This window comes from Protopterus annectens, chromosome 1.part1 (assembly GCF_019279795.1).
Source record: "Protopterus annectens isolate FY-2018-M chromosome 1.part1, PAN1.0, whole genome shotgun sequence".
In the NCBI taxonomy this organism is placed as follows: domain Eukaryota; kingdom Metazoa; phylum Chordata; order Ceratodontiformes; family Protopteridae; genus Protopterus; species Protopterus annectens.
Genome location: NC_056726.1, coordinates 83,343,552 through 83,366,708, shown reverse-complemented (window position 1 = coordinate 83,366,708; position 23,157 = coordinate 83,343,552). Strand labels below are relative to the sequence as shown.

General features: G+C 38.0%; 1 protein-coding gene across 1 annotated transcript in view; it reads left to right on the top strand.

Moving 5' to 3' along the window:
• Window positions 1-23,157, top strand: part of IMPG1 (interphotoreceptor matrix proteoglycan 1) — a 1,456,118-nt gene that overhangs the window by 1,215,876 nt on the left and 217,085 nt on the right. Inside the window, exon 14 of the mRNA XM_044086796.1 lies at window positions 17,667-17,886. Within this exon, the coding sequence (XP_043942731.1) occupies window positions 17,667-17,886 (220 nt within the window). The remainder of the gene's footprint in view (window positions 1-17,666; window positions 17,887-23,157) is intronic.

The window sequence follows — 23,157 nt, the reverse complement described above, 5'->3', positions numbered from 1 at the left end:
CAAGCGGTACAGGGTTTGACCCGTCCTGAAGGGAAATTGGCTAGGCTTAAAATGCTCCATGAGGGCACTTAGCCTAGTAATTATCTATGAACTATGAACCTTTAAAGGGATTATTGTAGGCAATGCAGTTCCACAATCTTTGAAATAGAGTCATCAGAAACTATACAGTTTGTAGAATATGACTGCATTGCTGTTTAGACATTATTTTATTTGCTATTTATTTATTTATTTTACATTTGTTAACCGGGAAATTCCAACTGGACTAGGTCCATTTTCAGCGGAGGCCCGGGGAGAAAAGCTCCGGCATCAAATTATACAAATACAGTACATACAGCATAATACACAAAACAGGTTACATAGTAATATAACAAGAAATTAACAAGACACTCCAGGTAAATGAAGATATAGAACATAGATAAAAAGACAATGTCAGTTATACATTGATAATAGAAGAAAATATATCAAGTAAGATTCTACAGTTAAAAGTACCTTTTCAGATGGCCAATCATACAGGGGATCAGAGATCCAGCATGTGATCAGAGAGGAGTTTGGGGATTTAATAGCAGTGTGAGTAAGGTTATGTGATACAAGAGCATAACCAGGTACTAAGAAGATATGATTTGAGGGAGTTTTTAAATATGGATGTGGAGGGGGCAGTGGACACGGATAGAGGAAGAGAGTTCCAATTTCTGGCAATGGTGTGGGAGTAGAGTCCTTTCCCTGCATTATTGTTAGCCTTGGTGATGGAGAGGAGAGATTTTTCACTAGATCTTGGGTACTGGTTTGCAGTATAGGCAGTAAGTATGCTGGATAATTAGGGTTTTTTTCAGGATATTTGAGAATATTGTAGGCTGTGCCCAGCTAGTGATAGTTAAATAGCTGTGGTAGCTCAAGCCATTTTAGTTCTTTTAGTGCAGTACAGTGATGGGTTCTATAGGTTGAGTTAATAGCAAACTTGGCTATTTTATTGTAGCATGATTCTAGTTTGTCTAGGTCACATTGTCTGATTTGGGTAAAGATTGGTGCTGCGTATAACAGAGTTGAGAGGAGGTGGCTTTGTGCAAGAGTGACTCTTGTTTTTTTGAGAGAAAGGACTTATGCCCGTATAGGCAGCCTAGCCTTTTGTGTACTAGTTTTATGGTATATGAGATGTGAACATCAAAGTGGAGATTATTGTCTATTTCAAAGCCCAGAAGTTTGCTGTGGTTAGAAGGGGAGATGGTGGTGCCGTCCTTAGATGTTATGGTAAAGGAGGGGGGGGGGTTGATCTATTAGGGGTAAATAGTAGCAGTTTTGTCTTTCTGGGATTTAGAATTAGTTGGATACCGGATATCCATTTTTCTACTGAGTTAAAGGTATCTTGAGTGAGTGTATGTAGGGTGGTGGGAGATGAGGCGGAGCAGATCAGGGTTGAATCATCCGCATATTGTATGAGTGTGGCATGTTGTGTAGAGCTATTGAGGTTATTTGGGAAAATAGAGAACAATAGTGGGCCCAGTATAGAGCCCTGTGGGACTCCTATGGTGGTTGTAAGTTGTGTAGACAGAGTTCCTTTCCACTGGACTGATTGTTGCCTGTCAGATAGGTAGCTTCTGAATTAGGTTATAGTAGAGGATGTGAAGGATAATGATGTTAGTGAGTCTAGTAGAATGGAGTGGGAGACCATATCAAATGCTTTGGAGAGGTCTAGGAATATGGCTGATACATGTTTGTTATCATTCTTGTGAAGGTTTATATAATTAGTGAAGGATAGAAGGGCTGTGGTAGTGCTGTGATGTGGATGGAAACCATGTTGTGTGGTAGATAGTAGATTGTGTGTGTTAAGAAATGTCATCACTTGCAAGTGGATGCATTTCTCAAGAATTTTGGATAGGGAGCAAAGGATGGCAATAGGTCAGCAGTTGGAGAATTCATAGGAGTTACCTCCTTTATGGAGAGGAATGATGTGAGATACTTTCCACAGTTTGGGTATGTAGGATTCTAGTATGGAGCGGTTGATAAGGATGGAGACAGGATATGACAGGGAGTCACTAGTCATTTTTAGGTATGCAGCAGGCATGTTATCAGCTGCCACTGTGGTTGGCTTTAGTTTTAGGAGAAGTTTTTTGATAGTTGAGGTGGGCATTGGTGATAGGGTGATGTGGGATAGCTTGGGTTGTGATTGAGGTAGACTGTTTTTGGTTATTTGACTGGATAGGGCTTAGATAGATTTAGTAAAATGGTTATTAAATTGACAAGCTATGTCTAGGTATTGTTAGTAAAGGTGCCCATTGTAATTTAACAGATAGTGTCCTAGAACAGGGAGGCTCATATACTTAGAACCATAATTTAGCAGGTAGTGCCCTAGAACAGGGAGACTGATATACTTAGAACCATAATTTAACAGATACTATCCTAGAATAGGGTGGCTCATATACTTAGAACCAGAGCCACTGCTGTTATACAAATATGCAGAAACAAGTAGCTGAAAGTTACATGATGTGGAATAAACAGATCTACAGTGATGATACAGACATAAACTGAAACGTTTATTACATAATTTACTAGCTTTATTAGGTTCATAGGTTCATAGGTTCATACTAGGCTATCTGCTCTGGGGCAATTATAAGCCTAGCCCGATTCTGTATGGCTTACACCACCCCTTGATTTGAGTATACTGTGCCCTTTTTAAGGTTTAGTTTACTGTGCCTCTGTCTAATAGTGACATGGGAGTAATCCCTGGGACAAACCTACGATCCCCCATCCACCTATCGAGATTCTTCTTGAAGAGATTAAGTGAGGTGCTCTGCCTCACATGAACTGGAATTCTATTCCAGAGCGAAGGGAGCCTCTGGGTTATGAACCTGTCCCTCCAGCAAGTTCTATTTATTTCTGTGCTGAGGTTCAAGTCCCTCGAGCGTGTGGCTCTAAGGGATTTAGATTTACTGAGGTGGAGCATGTCCATTAATTCTGGATTTGACATAGCTTTGTATGTCAGGCATAGATCGCCTCGAAGTAGGCGGTATGCAACTGAGTACAGCTGGAGTTTTTTTAACCGAGCAGCATATGGCATCTGTTTGAGACCCTTGATCCTCTTGGTGAGATACTTTTGGGGTCTCTCTAATTGCTGCAGGTGTCGGGTAAGGTACATCCCAAAAGGGGCATTGTATTCTATGATGGGGCTGATGAGGGATGAATAAAGGGGTATGATTACCTCTCTTGATCTAGATGTGAAACCCTTCGTGATGAGGTGGGCTATGTAGAAGGTCTTTCTAACCACTTTGGCAATGTGGTTTTCAAAGGAGAGATTGCTATCAACTTGAGTCCCCAGGTCCCTAATAACTTTCTCTGTACTTAATGGGTTTCCGCCTATGTGGTAATTTGTGGGCATATTGTTTTTGCCAAAGGGTATAACTATACATTTTTTGGCATTTAGCTTTAAACCATGGCGCTGGCACCAGTTATCTGTCTCTGTGAGACCTTTTTGAAGGATGTTTGTGTCAGCTGGAGAGTCGATTATGGCGCCCAGTTTGCAGTCATCTGCAAACTTGGTGAGCCATAGTCCTTCCATGTTTGCCTGTACCTCGGAAAAGATTATACCGAACAAGAGTGGTCCCAGGACAGAACCCTGTGGGACACCACTTGTGACCGGTTTCAAGTCTGACATGGCTCCAGCAACTCTCACTCTGTGGGTTCTGTCTTTGAGCCGGTTTGCGACCCATCTTGTGACATAGGGGTTTATATTTAAGCTGGATAGCTTATCTATGATGCTCGAGTGGGGTATTGTGTCAAATGCATTTGCAAGGTCCAGATAGGCTGTGTGGACTACCTTCCCTTCATCTATGGCTTTGGTGACTGTTTCGAAGAAGTCAACCAGGTTCAAAAGGCAGGATCTGCCCTTGACAAAGCCGAACTGGGTAGGATCTAGTGTCTGTAGGTCCCCAATGTCTTTGTTTATGAGCTCCATGATGATCCTCTCCATAGCCTTGCAGACTAAGCTAGTCAGGCTTATGGGGCGATAGTTTCCAGGGTCCGTAGTGGCTCCACCTTTGTGGAGTGGGACCACTGTTGCTGTACGCCATTCTGTGGGCACATATCCTGTAGTGAGGCTGAGATTGTATAGCTGTTTTTTTTTGAGGGATTAGTTCCTCTTGGAGTTCATGTAGGACGCAACCTGGGATGCCATCTGGTCCCATGAAAGCAGTGTTTTTTGCTTTGGAGAGGGCAGCCTTCACCTGAGCATCAGAGATGTTTGGGAGGCAGCCCTCTGCCGGGATCGATACTTGCTCTTTTGGGGGGGGGGGGAGTTTGCACTGTACCTGTCTGCCAGGATATTGGCGATGTCTGTGGGTTCAGTGTATTTTTTGTTGTTTAGAATCAACTCAGAACAAGTCTGGGAGTTGCATCCCAGATTCCTAACATAACTGAAAAAAGCCTTATGATTGTCTTTTGGTGTCCTGTGCAATTTTTTTCTCGAAGCTGGCCTTGGAGGATTTTATGAGGGATCGTAATTTTTTGCTAGTACTGATCAGTGATGCCTTCCCTATTAGGGATTTTGCTCTATCATGTAGTAGCTTCCTCCTTCTGTTGTACAGTTTATTTATGGCAGGGGTCCACCAGACTGGACGCCTGCCTTTGGATGATTGGGTCTTGGTTTTGTTTGGGATAGCATGATCCATGCATTCCTGGAGATGTCCATAGAATGCGTTTATATAGGATTCTGCAGTTTGGGCTGTAGTTTCCACTGGCCCTGGGGCCTTGAAGGATTCCACTTTGGTTTTGAGAAGTGAGAAGTTCGCTTTTGAGAAGTTTTTCACTGTGGTTTTCTGGGCTGGGGGTGGGGTCGGGATGTGGATATCCAGTGAAATTAATTTATGGTCTGATCTTACCAATGAGGGATATACTTCTGGTGTGGAGCATAGAGTCCCCATGTTGGTAATGATCAGGTCTAGTATGTTGTCCCCTCTTGTGGGAGTGGTGACTAGTTGTTCCATAGCATTTGAGTTTATAATTTCCAGGAACCTTTGGGCTAAGGTGCTGGGGCTTGAGTACTGCTCCCAGTTAATGTTTGGGTAGTTGAAGTCACCCAATATAATGGTGTTCGGAGATATCTTCATGTTCTCCAATGTTTTCAGGAAAGCCAAGTGGGATTCCTGACTTTGAGAGGGTGGTCTGTAGGATGCTATAAACTGAAAAGCAGTCTTGCCCACTGTTAGTTGCACATGGATGGTCTCCGATACTTCGTGCAATGCCACTAACCTGGAGGTGTGGATATCCTTGATAAATATGGAAACTCCCCCTCCTTTTGTGGTTCGGTCCGGGTTTTGGGGCCGAAAAGCATGATATGAGGTATAGCCTGGTAGTGCTGGGGTGCTCTCTGGAGCCCTGAACCAGGTTTCTGTCACTGCACAGATATCGATGTTCTCCATACTGAGGAGAGCTTCAAGTGCGTGCATCTTGAGGTTAAGACATCTGGCGTTAAGCAGCATTACCCTTAGTTTTTTGTTCCTTGTGATGTCTATGGGGGTGGGTTTGACTTTTGAGCCTTGCCTAAAAAAGGCACTATTGGGGTGGCAAGAGCCTTTGCCAATATCCGAAAGCCCAGTGGTGACAGGTGCAAGCCGTCCCTAGTGAAGCAAAGTTGCTTGTCGAGCATGTCATCCCAGGCTGACAGACACTGGATCCCCTTTGAATGACACCAAAAGTTTAACCAATTGTTAAAATCGATCATTTTGTCTTTGTACTGTGGCATCATTCTAGGTGAGGGTAAGATGCTGCTCAAGGTCAGGGTCATACCAGCCTGGGCTACATGATCAGAGAGCTCCTCTATGTCTCTTTTCATGTAGTCCAGGGAGGTATGTCTCAGGTCATTCACACCAGCATGTACAATGACTGAGTCATATTTGTATTTGCTTTGGAGTGACCTGAGTGCTTGCGTTATGTGGCGGATCCTAGCACCCAACAGGCAGCTCACCGTGACCTTCTCTTTATTCAGCCTGGTGAGCAGGACGTCAGTGTGTCTGACAATAGAGTCACCTATTACAAGAGTATCAGGTGTGTTATTCAGCCTTAAGGGCTGTGGCTTCTTGGTACACTGACTTTGTGGGCTATGTGTTGTGCGTGTTTTGTTTTGAGGTAGCGTTTGCTTGGATGTCTGCTTTGGAGGTCTCTGTTGCTTAGGTAGATTTTTATTTAGAGCCTCCGAGTATGTTTTTGTGTATTTATGTGTTTGGTTTGCTGATGTGGTGGGACTATGTGATACTGGAATTGTGTTGTGTGAGGTTACCTTCTCCTCCTGACTGGTTACACCAGTTTTGAGATGAGAGAGCTCAGCCTCCAGTTTGGCTAAATAGTTGCATCTCTCACATATATTTGAACCTGTTTGGAGGAGGAGAGGGTTATCTGTGTACATGAGACAGTTGTAACATTGCCTCAAAATTCCCAGATTCACCAGCTGGACTGGAGAGGAAACCATTGACTGACCTTTGGACATGCTAGAGTAATATAGGGAGACTGAATTTAAGACGGACCATTAGAGGTGGCTACCACAACTTGTAAAGCATCAGCTGAGGCATTCTGTAGATATTTGCATGCAAGCAATAAGGAATGAGCATGCTGTCACAGGCAATAACCTTAGCTGCTATGTTGAACCAAATACAGATGTTTAGACATGGTATCCTACCTCATCAGTCATTCTCATCAAGATTATAACATCCTGAAATAATACGTTCATCTTTCCTCTTCTGACAGTATGATTTTCAGCCTGTTGTAATGAACATATATATATATATATATATATATATATATATATAAATATATATATATATATGTTTTGAGGAACGTGGACCAAAAGAGATTTCACAGTAGCAAAGGCAGTAGAGTGGTGATTGATGAGCACAAAACCACTTTGCCCTCTGATTTCTAATAAATGATGTAGTAATATACTTTTTTCCAGCCTAACCTATCTCTCCCACATTGCATCTAAAGTTGTCAACACAATAAACTACAAATACCAACTCAGCCCCAGAGAAGCATCATCTGGTAACCCTTTGTTCTGTCTTTTTCATGGGTTACTTGCTTGCTGATAGCTCATTGTTAAACCTAGGTTTTCAGTGCTATAGATAGCCAGCCTGACCCTGTGTAACACTATTCTAGTGTCTCTATTCCCTTATGTTGGGGTATAATTGATAATGGCAGTGATGCAGTTTGTTGGTGCCTTTATTAACAGATTCCATGTAAAAAGACTTCTAATGAATCTGTCTGATATGGATATGTGTTACGTAATGCCAGTGAACTGCTGTATATCTTGCTTTGCATGATTGCCAGGGTAGTAATCAAACATCCTACTTTACAGAGCACTATACCTTAGTCTGTGATGTGGTGCTAGCAGAAGAGACAGACTAGTGTCACATGACTGGGCAAGCACAGCCATTGCTTATTCAATAACAAAATGCCCTCTGAAGCGTTCTGCATTTCAGCAATAATGCAGCCAACCAAGAGTTGTCTGTTACACTGACAAATCAGTTGTATAGAACAACTTGATGTCTCTTAAAATTTCCCGGCATAGTAAAGTAAATTTATGAATCTGACGGGTACCTTACTGTAAGACTGTCTGTGTAAAATAAATCAGTATATGTAAAAAAAATAATCCAAGCAGAGGTCCAACTGTATTAGAGAAACCAAGTCCCCTGTTTTGGTACAGAGCATGAGAAAGTTTTACACACATGCAGTGTTAATCTTAGTAAAATTAAAATATCCATCAGATAATGTAACTGGGACTAACCCCCTGACACCTTTCTAAAGCACTTCACAAGCATAATGTTTATGTCTGCTGTGCCTTTCACCCTGCAGTGCACTATAACTAAAGTAACTTCTATGAAAACAGAAACTCCCTCTTAGGTTTGATTAAAATGCAGGATTTATCAAAACTGCACTTTTATAGAATCCATTCAAGTAACAATTCTTGTGGAAAGGAAATTTGTATGTAGGATTTGAGTGCATAAATATTAGTGCCATTTCCATTTGAATGTGCAGTTGGAATAAGTTGTGAGAACTGCGACTTGCCCATACAATGGGTAACTCACAGGAATCAACTTTTCAGAATAATTGAATCTGACTTCCTAGAGAGAGTATATGTATTGGAACAGACAAAAGACAAAACAGTTCATTAGGAGACAAACTGCTGACTGTCTATAAATGTGTCATCCAGCAAGGTGCCACGTAGAACTCAGCAGTAGTAAACAGAAATCTCAGCAGCAATGCTTACAAAGTGCAGGCAGAGTTGACAAGAAAGCCTGTGACTACAGCCTGAATTTATTACGTTTTCATGTATGGTACCAGCTGTGTAACATCAAAAAGAAATCATTGCTGGGTGCACCTCCTATGGTCAGTGCAGTACATGTGGGCAGTGTTCCGAGCTGTAGCTAGGTCACTGCTACCATGGGGTGATGTCTCTAAATAAAAAAAAAGTCTGCTACCAAAAAAGATGTTATTTACAGAATTCTAGTTATGTTAGTTGCTGCCCTGGGCAATCCTCCAGTTGCAGACCAAAGAAATAATCCTGCAGATCTGAGGACTAAAAACACATTTCTTCCAGAGCTGAGGAGAAAAAAAAAGTCCTCCATGTAAACAGCTATTAGGTTTCTGTTATGGTTCTACATAAAGGTTCTTTCAGAGACTGTGGAAACAGCTGTACTAGTTCCTTGTTACAGTTCCTCTCACATACACACACACACACACACACACACACACACACACACACGCACAAACACTGCAAGGTAGTTGCTACTGATACTGACACCCAACAAAGGCAATTGCACAACTGACTTGCACACTTCACTGCAGTGCTGGTCACACTTCTTAGTAAAAAGCTAAAAAGGCAACGACTCCAAAAAGCAAGGAACAGGCAGGATGTCAAATAACCCCTTTTAATACGTGAGCGCTTTCGGCAAAGGAAAATTCCCTCACCTTCTTCAGACAAAATTAAAACAATTAAAGGCTTTAATTGCCATATTAAATACTTAAATTAATAATGACATCACAATGACTTTCCAACATTTAAAGGCATATTAAGTATTGGCATTACAAACACCATTTACATAGAAAAGTTGGCTAAAAGTAAAAGCCAGTCACTTTTTTAAAAAACATTCCATACTAAATTCATAAGTTAAAATGTATATATTTAGTTAAACTAAGGCAAAAGGGCAAATAAATCACCAAGCAGGAATTCAAATTAATTATAAATACATAACTAAATAAATACTTTGAAACATAAAAAATGACCATATATATGAAAAGTGCATGAATGCACATATATAAAATGTATTACTCAAACCCATGTTAATAACATGGTATATATAATGCATAAAATGCTGATCAGATGCAACTAGTATATCAATACTATATAATGCATATTTATATGAAAAATCCGAAAATTAATGATACTACTAAAAGACAACTTGTACTCAAACACGTGGATAGCACAACAACATAGTTTCTAAATGTATAATTCCATATGTTTATAAAATTATAAACATGTTTATCAGTTTATTTGTAAATTCAGGGACTAAACTATTGGTATAAATAGATAAACAAATTGAATGAATATGATTTTATTTTTCATTTTTCATCTATTTAATGCCATCAATTCAAAAAACATTTGATGGACAATATTTCATTAAGTCCAGGAGGTGTGTAAGCTGCAGTACGTATCTGCCAAAAAGCTTCTTGTTCTTCAAGTCTTAACTGCCACGGCCCTCCTCTAATATGTGGCTGAACCTGATAAATAGCTGCAAAATGAAAACAATGCTCTAAATTATTATGTATATGTTTTGCAAGAGCATTGTTCAGATCCCCTCTATTGATAGCATATATGTGTTCATAGATTCGTTTTTTTAGTGGTCTATCGGTTTTTCCTATGTAAAAAGCTGGACACTTTTTACATAATGCCGCATAGACCACTCCATTAGAATTACAATTAAAAGAACCTTGGATGGTATACTTTCTACCAGCCATATCTAAAGAAGAGCTGACTAAAATGTGTTTAAAATAGTGGCATGTACCACATCTTCTCATACCTAATCCTTTCTTATTAATCTTAGTTCTTTCTAGTAGTTGTTTAAGATTTGGGCCACGCCTATATGTAATCTTTGGTTTTTCTCCCAAAAGTTTAATCAGCTGTTGGTCTTCTATAATAATCTTCCAATTCTTAAACATGATGTTTTTTGAAATTGATGGCATTAAATAGATGAAAAATGAAAAATAAAATCAAATTCATTCAATTTGTTTATCTATTTATACCAATAGTTTAGTCCCTGAATTTACAAATAAACTGATAAACATGTTTATAATTTTATAAACATATGGAATTATACATTTAGAAACTATGTTGTTGTGCTATCCACGTGTTTGAGTACAAGTTGTCTTTTAGTAGTATCATTAATTTTCGGATTTTTCATATAAATATGCATTATATAGTATTGATATACTAGTTGCATCTGATCAGCATTTTATGCATTATATATACCATGTTATTAACATGGGTTTGAGTAATACATTTTATATATGTGCATTCATGCACTTTTCATATATATGGTCATTTTTTATGTTTCAAAGTATTTATTTAGTTATGTATTTATAATTAATTTGAATTCCTGCTTGGTGATTTATTTGCCCTTTTGCCTTAGTTTAACTAAATATATACATTTTAACTTATGAATTTAGTATGGAATGTTTTTTAAAAAAAGTGACTGGCTTTTACTTTTAGCCAACTTTTCTATGTAAATGGTGTTTGTAATGCCAATACTTAATATGCCTTTAAATGTTGGAAAGTCATTGTGATGTCATTATTAATTTAAGTATTTAATATGGCAATTAAAGCCTTTAATTGTTTTAATTTTGTCTGAAGAAGGCGAGGGAATTTTCCTTTGCCGAAAGCGCCGCCAACAAAGGTTAGTTGACATCCTGCCTGTTCCTTGCTTTTTGGAGTCGTTGCCTTTTTAGCTTTTTACTTGTTGGTTTGGTTTGTGAGATTCAACTGGTCACACTTTTTAATAGCGTGTGCCTTGGGGAGCAGTCCCCTTTGTCCAACCCCAAGTATGGTCCTATAGCTCTAACAATGTACATACATAATAGCTCTTCATCGTGGGCCAGTACTACTTTCCTTTAAGTAGAAGTCCGTGTGTCATTGTGTGACCATAGCTGCTATATTGCTATGTTCACACACTGACTTCATCTTAAAGTGGTATTTGCTATTCTGATTAAAAGTAATGGCACTTCAGTCATATAATGTAGAAAAGAGTTATTAGCAACATATATAATAGCCATTTGCTGTCTTCACGCACAGTGATTGTCATTTATGCAATAAACCAGCCACGATTGCTGTTGTTTAAATACAGAGTAAGAATGCATACATTTCCAAGTGCAGAATGATTGATGTCTGTTCAATTCCACTGATTATACCCCACCTAACTGCTTGTAGCTAATACAGCCATCCTTTTCACACTTCCTTTGTTATGGCTCTGAAAGTTTCACACCATTGTTTATAGTTATGATGTGTAAATGTTACAGTGTAGTTGCCTTGGAATACCCAAAATGCAATTAAGCAATAACCCACGCCTGGGTGTGGGTAATGTTGGATTTACCCATGGTTGGTGTGGTTTGGTCATGAAGGCAAAGCCCAAGTGGCCAAACAAAGACAACTGTGGGTAAATCCAGCATTACCCACACCCAGAAGTGGGTTATTGCTATTATACAATGACATTATTTAAGAAAAAAAATACTTACTTTTCTTAAATAATGGCATTGTATAATGCCTCCTTGCTGCTCTTCTGCAGCTGTCCAGTATTCTGCGGCAGTTCTGATGTGCTGCTCATGGTATGGTTACGCAGAACATCAGAACGAAGAAAGGAAGATCTCCATTGCTTTTAAAAGCTTTTAAAAGCTTGTCTCACTATGTTAAAAGAGTTTAACATAGCAAGATAGCTTTTCCTTTCTCCATTGCTTTTTTTAAAGCTGTTTCGCTGTCTTAAACGAGTTTAACATAGTGAGACAGCTTTAAAAAAAGCAACGGAGAAAGGAAGTTCTCTCTTGCTTTTTTTAAGATATCTCGCTATGTTAAACTCATTTAACATAGCAAGATAACAGCAACTGAGCTCTTCCGTTCTCCATTGCAGTCCAAAAAAAAAAAAAAAAAGACTTATACTAATTGAAAAAGTCCAGGCAACCAGACCTTTTTCCATTAGTATAAGTCTTTGATTTACAACGTGCATGCTGACCAATCAGCGTGCACGTTTTGGAATATTAATGGGGGGGGGGGTCATTGTATAATTTACTGTAAATCATGGAGCCTGCTACAGGCTAGTCCCAGCATGGGAATGTTCACAGCTGCAAAATAACTTCTGTAAACTGTAAATCTGCAAAGTAGCAATCCACATACTGTGAGTGTATCACATAGCCACTAACTGCATTTTACTTACATCATGGTATCTTTCTGTTCTATTCTGTGTAAGCCATGTTTGAAAATATCTTTAGAGTCATATGTTTGACTGCCAAACTTATAAAATACTACCCTTTAAAAACCTTAAATTATATAACTTAGGCTGATATTTTCTAGCCCTCATTTAGGGACATAGATGATAGCAGAAAGCTGTGGTAGGAACCAAAAATGGGTGATTCCCTTTCATTTTTTAAATATTTGCAGAATATATTATTGTTTCCCTCAAACTTTAGGATGCATCTGGGTTCATAGATCTGGAATATGTGTAAGAAAAGTAAATATTTTTCGTACTGCTTTACCTCTTTTTTTGCAGTTGTATATGCTTGATTTGGTGAGTACACCAAAGCTTTTTGTGGAATTTATCTGTTTATTTGTGTCTTAGATTGTGTCCATAAATGCAGAAGTCAGTAGTTTCAAAAAAAAACTCATTAATAGTACCCTAAGCAGGTTTAGTTGGAATATTGAGGATAGTAGCTCAGTTTGTTTTTAGATATGCATTTATTATATTGCAGCTTCAACTGGTAAAGGCCAGAAAATGTGATTTTATGATATTGTTTGATTTTTTCTATTTAAATATAGTGGCATCATGATCTGTGTCATTTGCAGATGTACCATGGTTAAGTCGCAGAAAAATTCTAGGATCACCAGTATTATATATAAGATATTACTTTCCCCTGGATGGGTTCTTACCCTTCGAGTCAGAAAGGCTTAATGCGATGGCGATGCAGAAGCCTTATCACTGAAGATTTCTACATCATGCTAAGCCATTCCAATTCAAAGGCCACTCCACCGCTGAGGATTTCCCCTAGTGGGAGGCCTCAGCAAGGACATTTGTCTCATGGGTGAATCCACATGTTAAGGCAGCAATATAGGGGAGTGACCAATGGTAATTAGCCTTACGCTGTCCTGCAGAAATATCCACAGCTCCAGACTCACTTGGCTGAATGATTAATGCGACCACTTTCAACAGATAGCAGCCACTCATTCACAGGTATGGGAGTGCTTGCAATGCAGGTACGTTCAGCAAAGTTCTGAGTGTGGGGACTGTATTAGTTTGTGTATGTGACTGGACATGTATATGTCTGTTTGTCTTTATGGGTCAGTGGCAGGTTAGAGTAGGCATGAAACAGGCAGCTGCCATGTAACCACAACATCACAGGGGCCCATGACCAGCAAACAAAACAAAACAAAACAACTGCTTCTCATTGCCATTCCCATCATGCCTACAGTGCAATGACTCTTTCTCTCTCTCTCTCTCTCTCTCGCTCAAAGAATAATAATTAGAATTGCATGTAACTCTACCCCCAAAGAATATATCTCTTACCAGTAAATGTGCAGTAGAATAAAGGGCTATTTAACATATAATGGCAATAAAAGCAATGCCCACATGACAATGAGCCCTATGTAGTGATGTCATGTACTACATTTGGAATACCCATAATGGGCTTATGAAAATCTGAATGCAAGATAATAATTTTTTTTTAAAAGTATTCAGAACATGTAACATCTACTTCTTTTACTGAATTTTAAATTGACCAGTTCATTTTAATTATATCCATTATTCATGTTGCATTTGTGCTAAAATTAAGTGCCATCATCTTAGCATTCTGCATTTATACATTAATAACTAACCTTGCTTTTTCACTTAAAGCACTGATCAGAGCATGCAGATTAATTCTGTGCTCATTATCTTCAGAAATTGTTTGAATTATTACATTTATCAGATAACCCACATTTTCTGTTTTTTTTCTTGTAACATTGTCATCCCTTGAACAAAAATGTAATTTCCAGAAGTATTTTGAAGCCTCTGCTGCCCCTCCCTTGACTGTATTATTACTCCTTTTTTAGGATGAATACTGGAATAATGCAACAAGGTCTTACTAACAGCAGGCTTTCTATAAATGCTTGTACCATATGTATTACTACTGCTGTGTTAGGAAGATTTACTTATATGCACAGTACTTATAATAATGTTTGTCTACTGACTGCTTAGAGGGAAAATGAAATGAGTTCTTGAGGTTTTGTTTCATTCTTCCAGGAATGTTACAATTCATAATGTAGACTCACTGTAACTATACCAAAAACAGTGATCATTATTAACTTACTTTTATCAGCTCATCCAGGGTATCATTACATAGCTACTCTGTCCTCTCTGGTCACTAAAACATGTTACTCTCTAAGTCTATATCAAGGTGTATATACAGAGCTGTCATGGTTCTTAAATAGCTTACAACTTAATATCTAGGACCTTATTAGCCTAATATATCATTAGACTTAAACTGTGGATATTGTATTATGTCTGTTATATGACTGGTGTCTTCTTGCATACATTATCTGTGCAAATTGAAATGTCAGAATAATTATTGATGTCTGTCTGCTTAAAACCTGTATGTCTATGAGCTGTACCTTAAAATGGCCCAGATGGAGCAGTGCTTTAAATTAAAAGTGTATACAGAAATTGATTAATACACATATACATAAATAAATACATTCCATTCAAACTAATAACATTCTCAAGGCTGTGCATAATTAAAGATTTACTGCACAGCCGGAGTCATTACATGGCATGTGACACAAGTCTGAAAGCTTTTACCTGTGAGTGCACAGCACATTTTGTACATTAGATACCCCCATATCCCTTATTAAGTTAGAAAAATGACTTATTCTTAGTGAAATACTATGCAAACAGTGTAAAAAAGTGTTCAGAATCAAAAGGCCTTTCCCATATTGTGCATGGTAAATGATATTAAAATCTGATCTTACAAGCAACATTGAAAAAAGTATGCCAATTAGATTCCTACTGTTTCCTCAAAAAATTCATTTTTCTTTTAATAATTGTGAAATACAGAACTTACACAAAAGTGACAAAGTACTATATATAATAAATAAGCACACAGACGCATGCCATGTACACACCCACAAACATATACACACACACACACACACTAGTTTGCATGCCCATACACTTATGCATGTGTGAACATGTGCACATACTCACATGTGAACACACACACACACACACACACACACATACACACACACACACACACACACACACACACACACACACACACACACACACACACACACTTGTGGTCTACTTCCACATGCCACAATACACATCTCCACACACACACACACACACACACACACACATTCACACACATGCACACACACACACACACACACACACACACACACACACACACACACACACACACACACACACACACACACTTGTAGTCTACTTCCACATGCCACAATACACAACTCCACACACACACATACACACACACACACACACATATATATATATATATATATATATATATATATTCAGTAGTGTACCTGTGCACAGCACTTCAGCCAGTTCTCACATATCTGTAACACATATTTACCAAAATGCAGAAAAATATGATTTCAGCCATATAATTTTGTAAGCACCCATAGAGAAGCATGTCTTCAGCCAGGTTCTTATTAAGGAGCTGCACTTTGCTGTTGTGTTAAAACATGAATGATTAGTTATAGCCAGTCAGGCTCAACAACCTCCTTTAACTAGTTTGTTGAATATTGTTCTAGATTTTGTTTAAGGTGCCCTGTACATAGAATGTGGAAACATGCAAGCAGTATACTGAAGGTATTCTTTTAGTGTCAGCTCTAAGTCATTTTATTGTCCTTGGTTACCATTTCAAAATAACGTTTCAATGAATGATTCGTGTATAAAGAATCAACACCTCCATTCTTGTTATGGTAATTATGTATGTGAAAAATGCACAGGTTTACAGTTTAAAGGGTAGTTAATAATCTTATTAACTGCCCCGGCACACTTTCTGGTTAAATGACTTGCTCAGAATCACACAATAGTCCACTGAAGACTGAAGAAATCAAAGCTGGACTCCAGGAAGGAACATTAATAGTTCCTAGCCTTAATCTTTTGTGCTAAGTGCCAAACATAAACACAACTGCAGACATGCAGAGTCTTTGGCTTACTGGTATAGCGCGTTCTTCATTAAGCCACTGGGGCCTGTGAAAGGGTGTCTGGGATTAAAAGGTATATGACTTTTATTTTACCTGTTTTTGTATGGATATCCGTAATATTGTACTTCCATTCCTTGATTACAGTGGCCCAAAAGAAGGCAGTTGGAATGGTTGAGGTCCTATCAAACCATCTTAGGTGAAGCCCCATAATGCAGAAGACTGGTAGTTGGTGCAGAGGGTTCAGGCAGTGAGCTGTAATAAAGGGTTTGATTCGCTCCACTCTAATTTGCCTACTCTGTCACACTGAGCAAGTCACTTAACCAGACAGTGCTTAGGGGCATCTGGGAATATGGGCTCCCCACTGGTCCTCTAGACTGCAAGCCTAGTAACCTCCTAGGAACATGGCAAGAGTAGGACTGAGAACTTGATGAAAATGTTCATATAACTTACAGGTACCCAAAAGTTCAAAATAAACATCATTCTAAAAAGAATGTTCTTAGATATGTATCCCTTCTATGAAACAGAGGGGTATACTTATGATGAAGCTTTTTTTTTTCAAAGGGAGAAAGATGGTTGTATAGAAAAAAACAACCCAGAAGAATTAGAAGTTATTGCAGTGGTAGTGTAAGCTGTTCTCACATGTAATCTCCCTCAAAAGTGGAGCATGGGGACTTCAGAAATCAGTTACATGTGAAACAGAAGATAATAGAGGTCACACAGGCTCACTAACACTCACGTCTATAGTTAGAATAGCTGAAATGAGTCAAAAATGGCCACAAGTATCTGACTGTTGCTTTTTATGTTAAATCTGTTTCATTATGCTACTATATCCTATTAATACAATATGAGGGCAGCACTTACCTAACCTTATAAAGACATTTTTCATGTAATTTAACTCACACTGTCTTTCCCAGAAGTTGTTTATCCAGTCTGATTGTAAATCAAAATTGTTCCTTTTTAAGCACAAATATTTTGATTAAATTATTGTTTGCTTACTGATCCCCAAGCCACCCACTTTAATAAAATAGATATAGAATAGATCAGTAATTAAATCATTATTAACAGTTATAGAGCTTGTTTACTGTGACATATCACTGTGAATGCATGAAAAATACAGAAACATAACAAAGCACAAGGTGTTTTATTTCCTCCATCAAATTTTGTCACTTTGTTTCTAGTTAACAGTTTTAAACAAAGTTATTTACTGTTCCAGCTACTTCCTTACCTCAAGTCAAACCTGACTGGATTCAAGAAACTGGAAATCCTCAACTTCAGAAATGGAAGTGTGATAGTGAACAGCAAATTGAAGTTTGTCAAATCAGTACCATACAACGTCACTCAGGCAGTTCATTGTATTCTGGAAGACTTTTGTCAGATTGCAGCCAAGCAGCTTAATTTAGAAATTGACAGCTATTCTCTGGATGTGAAGCCAGGTGAGAATCCATGAACAGTGATAAGAGTTTCTGTAAATGCCCAGCTATGCAATAAGCTAATATATGCACTTAAAGGAGCAATAAGAATGCATTCAGTTTTAATTAAAGGTAGCAAAACTTTAAAACAAAGTTAATCATCTGAAGCAGGTGCATATCTTGGTAATAACTCCTTAATGTAAAGAAGCTGAAAATGAAAATGTACCCAAACTATTAGTTTTGCATCTTTGTGCAATGCATATGTATAATATAAATATATACATAGAGGTATATATAAATGTGTGCGTTTTTAATTTACAACGGTTAAATCATTTTATTTCCTTTCGGAATGTGAGCATTCTTTTTGATAAAAACAACTCTGCCAACTAAACATGTAACTTTTCAGCTGTTAAAATGGTCCTTACATAACGTGCTTTTAAATGCACATTGGTAAAGCAGCAAACATATGAAGTAGCCTTTCTAGTCTTAGTCTATAAATGATGTTTCTCCAAGTCCCAATACCACAAAACAAATTTGCTGACAGTCATTTTCTGCAAACCTGAAAGATACTTTGCTTGGGAGACCCCCATACCTCACATTTTATATATATACTGTCACCACAGTCTCACGGTGGAGGGAAGGACAAATTCAGGTTCACTGAAAGCAGTTTTCAGCAAATTTGTTTCACAGTATCAGGAAATGCAGTAAAAAGTATTTGAAGAGCTATCATGTTCCACTGTAATCCCATGTTAAGACTGTTACTGTGCATTCTAAGAGAAATTTCTCTTGCAATAATTGAAGCAATTTAAGGAATTTTAGAAGCGCCAAGTATTTGTTTGGTACATTTTATCGATCAGGCAAATCCAAATGAATTGTAGATGTTCATGCTTATAGAGGAAAAGCAAAAGAAATACATCCGAAGAAGTACTGAAAAAGATACAGAACTAAATAAATAGTTCTGAACTGCTATATGTGGTTCAGTACAATTATTAACAGTTTAAGAATGACAACATTACAATGCAGCAGCATGCTTGGAGCTAAAGATTAAGAATATAGCATGCTGGAATTACAGATTTGGAGCACAGCATACTGGGAATTAAAGACTATGAGCAGAACATACTGGGAGTTAAGGATTAGGAGCAAAGTATCAGCAAGTAGAGACTCAGTTAAAGACTACACATATTGACTTGTGTATTGCCTATATATAAGTTTGGGAAGAGCAGTCATTACATAATGTTTTCTGTAATTATTGATGCATATGTTTATTTATTTATTTACTTCTTGGTTGACTATGCTTTGTTGACTGGTCTGGAGCAACCATTCCAAATTTTACACAGCCCTTATAAGTCATTGTTAAAAGTGGGTAGGCATTGTACCTCTAGAGACATTTCCTTTACTGGAAACTGGCTACTTATCTTTTCTTACCCTGTGGCTAGTTCTTATGCCCTGACAGAATATACTTTGCACTCCTTTTAATCTTATGCTCTTGACTTTTGCTATTTTTTGTTATTTATTAGTTCTGATGACAACTTCTGCTGCTACCAAACTGATAACTATTTAATAATAAATTACGTCATTCATACAGTTTACAGCATTACAATAATTTCTTGTTACTTCTTTGTCTTCTCTTCTTTGCCAATTTTCTGCTATTAAATCTTTAGGACAAGTTTCTCCGACATAACAAGGTGTAACATCAATGATGACATGCTGAACACAACAAAGAAATGCACTAAAGGAACCGCTTTAATAAGAAGGCTTTTTATAACAACTAAAATGTATCTGAGGCTATATTTCATTTAAAAGAATAATAATTTAATGTATATGATCCATCAGAAAATTTACATGATGGTTCTATGCTACAGAAAAACAAAGCCAAACTGGCAAAGAAGACCAAAGTTCTATATTCAATTTTACAACATTGTACAACGAGTAGCCAATAGGAATGAGGATACTAAGTAGGCACATGAATAAGTCAAGCGGCATTTCTTTTTCTGAAGTGCAGCAAGTCCTGTTTGAACTCCTATGGGGATTCTGTCCAGGTAAATTCATTTTACTTCCCGGTTTATCACATTTATTACTCACAAACAAACATTTGCATCGGCCATTGTTAACTATGGGGAAATTGACTTCTGGCAGGTGACACCATGAAGCTTCATTGCTGTAGGCAGCATGGTGGTGCAGTTGTTAAGGTTTCTACCTCACTTTTTTAGGTCAAGTGTTCAATGTTGACCTTTTGCTGTCAGTTTAGCACAGGGAATTTAGGCTATATGTTACTAGTGGATTTCATCAAGTTGTCCATAACCAGCAAGTGCTTCTGGGTTACCCCTGAAAAAGGCAATTATGTCTACTACTTTACCTCATTCATAAATAAATAGACAAACAAAAGCCTCCAGAAGCATACATATTTAGTGCTTGACCATAGGATAAGGCAATACTCAAACAATGATCACGCCTCTGCACTAACAAAATACTTTATTTGAAGTCTTGCTAGACAAACAAATTCACCACATTATTTTATGAGGTTTCACTTGATTGCTTTAGAAAAAACTGTAATTAGGAGTCTACTTATTTATTTATTTTTTCTGACCCAAGAAAAGTATTGTAATCTTCCGGATTTCAAAGAACAATGTCAATTAAATCTCTATGAGTAATGAAACAATGAGTTTTATAGAATTAGATTGCAAGTATTTTGCAGAAGTACTACAAGTCCTATTTGAACAGTTGTGCGGACTCTGTCCAGCAAAAGCCATGGTACTATATCAAAAGGCATAAGTTAGTCCCTATGGCTGTTCATATGACCTCCATGTAATTACACAGATTGGTGTCTGGGGATTCGTTTGGCATTTGGATGAGGTACTTTGCTCACTTTTTTTTTTTTTTGTAGTATTATATCTTGAAATTTTATCAGGCCAGCCATATAAATAATTTCTTGTTTAGCAAATCTCTTATTCAGTTAATGCATATTATTAGATTTACTTAGCATGACCCCCCCCCCTCATGTAAAAAAAAAAAGGTGAAATAGAAAGCTGGCTCACTGAGACAAAGTATTGTAATGCAGATGTGAAGCAGCATCTTTTGTTGGACCAGAGCACGTTTTACAACTGAGATATTTGAACTTCTAATTTATACACTAACATAAGCCATTCATCAGAAGGCAAAGTGATCCCTGATATAAAGTCATTTAACTTTGTGTCCAGCATTTCACTGGGTCCATATATGTCAAACATTCGCAATATGTAGTAGTTATCTTCAGCAAAGTTCATCATGACAGGTTGATAGAATTTATTATTTTTTCCACTTTTGGAAATGGGAGATCGCATCTGCATCCTTCTTATCTTCAGGAGCATTGTCCTCCCTATGGTTTATAGAAAAGATCTGTTAGTAGACCTGCCAGTTGTCATCTCTGTTGTATAAAATTGTAAACCATGTCACTGCAGTCTCATTGTCTTGTCTACCTCTAGCTTTTAAAAATCTCTTAAGAGCTTTTACTCAGTGGAAAGAATACAAGCAACCCCATTTTCCTATCTACTTTTAATGACTGGATTCAATAAATGTCCATTTCTCCTCATCCTCTTCCTCGGTAGCTTCTTTTTCAGTAGCCTTTTTCTACTCATCCCCTGTTTATTTTAAGTTTCAATATTAATATATTCACCTTTTGTTTCTCATTATGTCTCAGTAAAACATTTTATATATTTTTCTTGATGAAAAAGCTATAATGTCCTCACTTAGGTTTTTGCTTTTCTCACAGCTTTTCCTGCCTAAATTGATATTGTTGACTGTGCTTCTTTGTAAGTCTTAAAGTGTGTGTGTGTGTGTGTGTGTGTGTGTGTGTGTGTGTGTGTGTGTGTGTGTGTGTGTGTGTGTGAGTCCACATGCGTACATGCGTGTTTGTGTATAATTGTGTCTCACAAAGGTCTGTTAGTTCTTCTGCTGGCTCTTTGACAGCGTCTTTTATGTAGCTTCATTTTTCATCCACATTAACTTCAATTATGTTTGCAAAAGCCTTCAAAGAGCACTGTCACATTTTCTCAAAGTGAGTTTCTGAAGAAGTTGTTATGAATAATATTGTCTCATTTAATTGAGATGCAAATATTCAATGCAAAAATATCTGAAGGTACATGAAATCACAGTCCAACAAGCAACACTTAAAAGGTGACCAAACACTCCTAAACAATTATTTTTGCATGGTAGGGAGGAAGGGTAGACAGGCCCCTTTGCACTCCCTGGTATCAGAACTCTGTCCCTACAATCTAATCTGTAAACATGTTAATACTGAGGGCATACAAACACAGGGAAAGGGAAAAAGCTGTACACAGCACAGCATTCTGTGTTTCCTCTTCTAGTTCTGGGACCCAAAAAGAAAGCAAACCATATGCACAAAAGCAACCTCTCATATACTGAAACTTCAGTTATGGGAACACATTTTCTTTTTCCTCCTATGTTTTAGGACATAATTATATAATAAATGATAAATTCTAATGCTTCCATTTCCTGAAAACTAGAACCCTCAGTTTTCTTTGGCATTACTCTGTGGTTAAGCTGATGTGCAGAATATATCTAGCGATTACATAGGTTCATAGGTTCATAGGTTCATAGGTTTATACTAGGCTATCTGCCCTAAGGCATTTATAAGCCTAGCCCAAAGTTTTGTGGCTTACGCCACCCCTTATATGAAAAAATACTGTGCCCATTAGTTTGTTGTGCCTCTGTCCAGCAGTGACACAGAGATGATTCCCGGGGTAAACCTACGATCTCCCATCCACAGGTCAAGATTTCTCTTGAACAGAGCCAGCGAGGTGCTCTGTCTCACATGGACCGGGATTTTATTCCACAGCATAGGGAGTCTCTGAGTGATAAATCTATCCCTCCAGCACATCCTATTTATATCCGTGCTAAGGTTTAAGTCACTTGCTCTAGTGGTTTTGGTGGATTTGGATTTTTTGAGGTGGAGCATGTCCATTAATTTCGGGTTGGACATGGCCTTGTATATCAGGCACATGTCACCTCTGAGCAGATGGTATGCGACTGAATAGAGCTGGAGTTTCTTCAATCTGGCAGCATATGACAGATTTTGGAGTCCCTTTATCCTTTTGGTGAGGAACTTTTGGGGTCTCTCCAATTGCTGCAGATGTCGGGTGAGATACATCCCGAATGGGGCATTGTACTCAATCATTGGTCTGATAAGTGAAGAGTACAGGGGAACAATGACCTCACTAGATCTGGATGTGAATCCCTTCATGATCAGGTGGGCAATGTAGAAGGTCTTTCTAACCACTTTAGCAACGTGAGTGTCAG